This window comes from Antrostomus carolinensis, unplaced genomic scaffold (assembly GCF_000700745.2).
Source record: "Antrostomus carolinensis isolate BGI_N321 unplaced genomic scaffold, ASM70074v2 scaffold17298, whole genome shotgun sequence".
Classification (NCBI taxonomy): domain Eukaryota; kingdom Metazoa; phylum Chordata; class Aves; order Caprimulgiformes; family Caprimulgidae; genus Antrostomus; species Antrostomus carolinensis.
This window is the reverse complement of record NW_010332450.1, coordinates 1-2,036: the sequence shown is the minus strand read 5'-3', so window position 1 is coordinate 2,036 and position 2,036 is coordinate 1. Positions and strand designations below refer to the sequence as shown.

Sequence of the window (2,036 nt, the reverse complement as noted above, 5' to 3'; positions counted from 1 at the left end):
TGGCCATGAAGCGTTTCCCACACTCAGGACACTCGTAAGGTCTCTCCCCGGTATGGATTCGGCGATGGGTGGTGAGGGCTGAGTTGGAGGTCAAGGTCTTGCCGCAGTCTGGACAGCGGTGGGGCGCGTTCTCCAAGTGGAGGCTCCGGTGTTTCTTCAGAGAGTGGGTAGAAGCGAAACGTTTCTCACAGTTGGGACATTTGTAGGGTTTCTCTTGACATTGGGTCTTCTGATGATCCTTCAAGGTGGAGCTACAGTTGAAGCTTCTCCTACACTTGGAGCAGGTGAAGGGTTTCTCCTCCGTGTGGACCCTCTGATGACGGTTGAGGGATGAACCATGGCTGAAGATCTTCCCACACTTCTTACAGGTATGTTTGTGTTGTCCCAACCGTGTTCTCGATGGACTTTTGGTGTTGGCTTTTCTCCCATGGTGGTTGGAAGATGATGATGATGATCTCCTTCCTGAGTGGTTCTTGTGTTGCTCGTAACCCACTGAGATGCCACCTTTGGTTTTTCTCCCAGGTCGACCATGAAATTCTCCATCTTCATCCTGGGAACTGTCCTCCTCCATCTCACTCGTCCACCCATCATCTCCTGGAGGAAAAACAAAGGGGAAAAAGAAGGACAATCCAAGTCTATCTCCATCTTGAAGACACCAAGGTGGGAGCTGGAGAAGGGATGGGGAGAAACACCCACCACCAAAGGTGATGGACTTCATCCCTCGGTTCCATCTGGCTACGCTCATCCAGATGATGTTCTGGTATCTCCAGTTGCCAAAGCTTAATTGGGTCCTTCTAACCCTGCAACCCCCCCCCCTTCCCCTTTCCCAGTTACACCAGTTTCCAGTGTGACCCTTCTTACTGGAGACCAAGAGTGATGGAAAACGAGTCCTTTACCTGAGTAAGAGGAGTTGGAACCAGAGAAGCTCCCGGTATCTCGGCAGCTTCTCCATCGTTTCCTTTTCCTCGTCCACAACCTCAAGAGGGGTTTGGCCCGTTGTTCTTCCTCCTCTTCCTCCTCCGAGCTCTGGATGTTGGGGATCCAAACCTCATCTCCATGTTCCAGTTGAACCAGCAGGTCAGGGTTGTACACGGGGAAGCCTGCTGAGATAGACAACGTTGGGTTATTGGGGTTGGTAACAACCATCTGTGACTCCTCGTTATGGAGGAGATCGAGGGTGTGACCTTAAAACTCATCCCTCTTCCAAGAGAGAAGGAAAAAATCCAGGTCTTCAAGGAGGGGAAGACCCAACAAAGCTTGTTGAGGGTATCTACAAGAGCTTTCCAGGTGATGGAGATGGTATCTCAAGGAATAAGAAGCTTGAACCAGAGCAGAATCAACCCTGAGACCTCTTCTGAAGAAGGCAAAGTGAGATCAAGATGAGTTGAGAAAGGTAGAGGTTGTCCATCTGGAAAGACTCAAGGAATATGGAGCAGGAGAAGAAGGAAGGTTGGAGAAACCAGGAGTGGAACCAGGAGATGTTGGAGAAGCAAGGTGGGGGTGAAAACACAACTTCAACAGGCACCATTAGGCCAAATCATTGCCATTAATTAATTAATTCTTCTCTGGAGGAACTCAACGTGCCCAAGGACGTGGCAAGATCATCTCATGGGTGTCACCTAGAAGATGAGCAGGAACCTGCGAGGTGAAGTTGAGAAGATCGAGGTGTTGATGTCACCCAAAATGAAACCAAGTTAGAAAAGAACAACAACAAAGACCATAAAAAAAATGGGAAACCACCAGAAGGAGGAGATGAAGTTCACGTTGAGTCATCTCCCACCCAAGCCAACATCAACCAGACCTTGAAGTCTTCTTCACCCCACCCCAAGTACCCTAAAAAAACCCCAATTTGGGGTCAATTGGGGGTCAATTTGGGGTCAATCTTGGTTGCTCCTCTCCTGGACCATCAACTCCTGTCTGATGGTTGAGGACCTCGAAGTTCCTCCCAGTGTCCTCATGTTGGGTGGCCAGGAGAGGGCGCTGTGAGCCCAGAGGAGCCCCCTGAGCCCCCCAGGAGGTCGTCCCCCCCCCAGATT

The 2,036-nt window shown here is 50.4% G+C and overlaps 1 protein-coding gene across 1 annotated transcript in view; it reads right to left on the bottom strand.

Moving 5' to 3' along the window:
• Window positions 1-1,146, bottom strand: part of LOC104529264 (zinc finger protein 501) — a gene marked incomplete at its 3' end in the record, with an annotated part of 1,863 nt that extends 717 nt beyond the window's left edge. The window contains exons 1-2 of the mRNA XM_029086371.1: window positions 897-1,146; window positions 22-594 (exon numbers count right to left, since the gene is read on the bottom strand). Of these exons, the coding sequence (XP_028942204.1) occupies window positions 22-594; window positions 897-1,146 (823 nt within the window). The remainder of the gene's footprint in view (window positions 1-21; window positions 595-896) is intronic.
• Window positions 1,147-2,036: the final 890 nt, after the last annotated feature.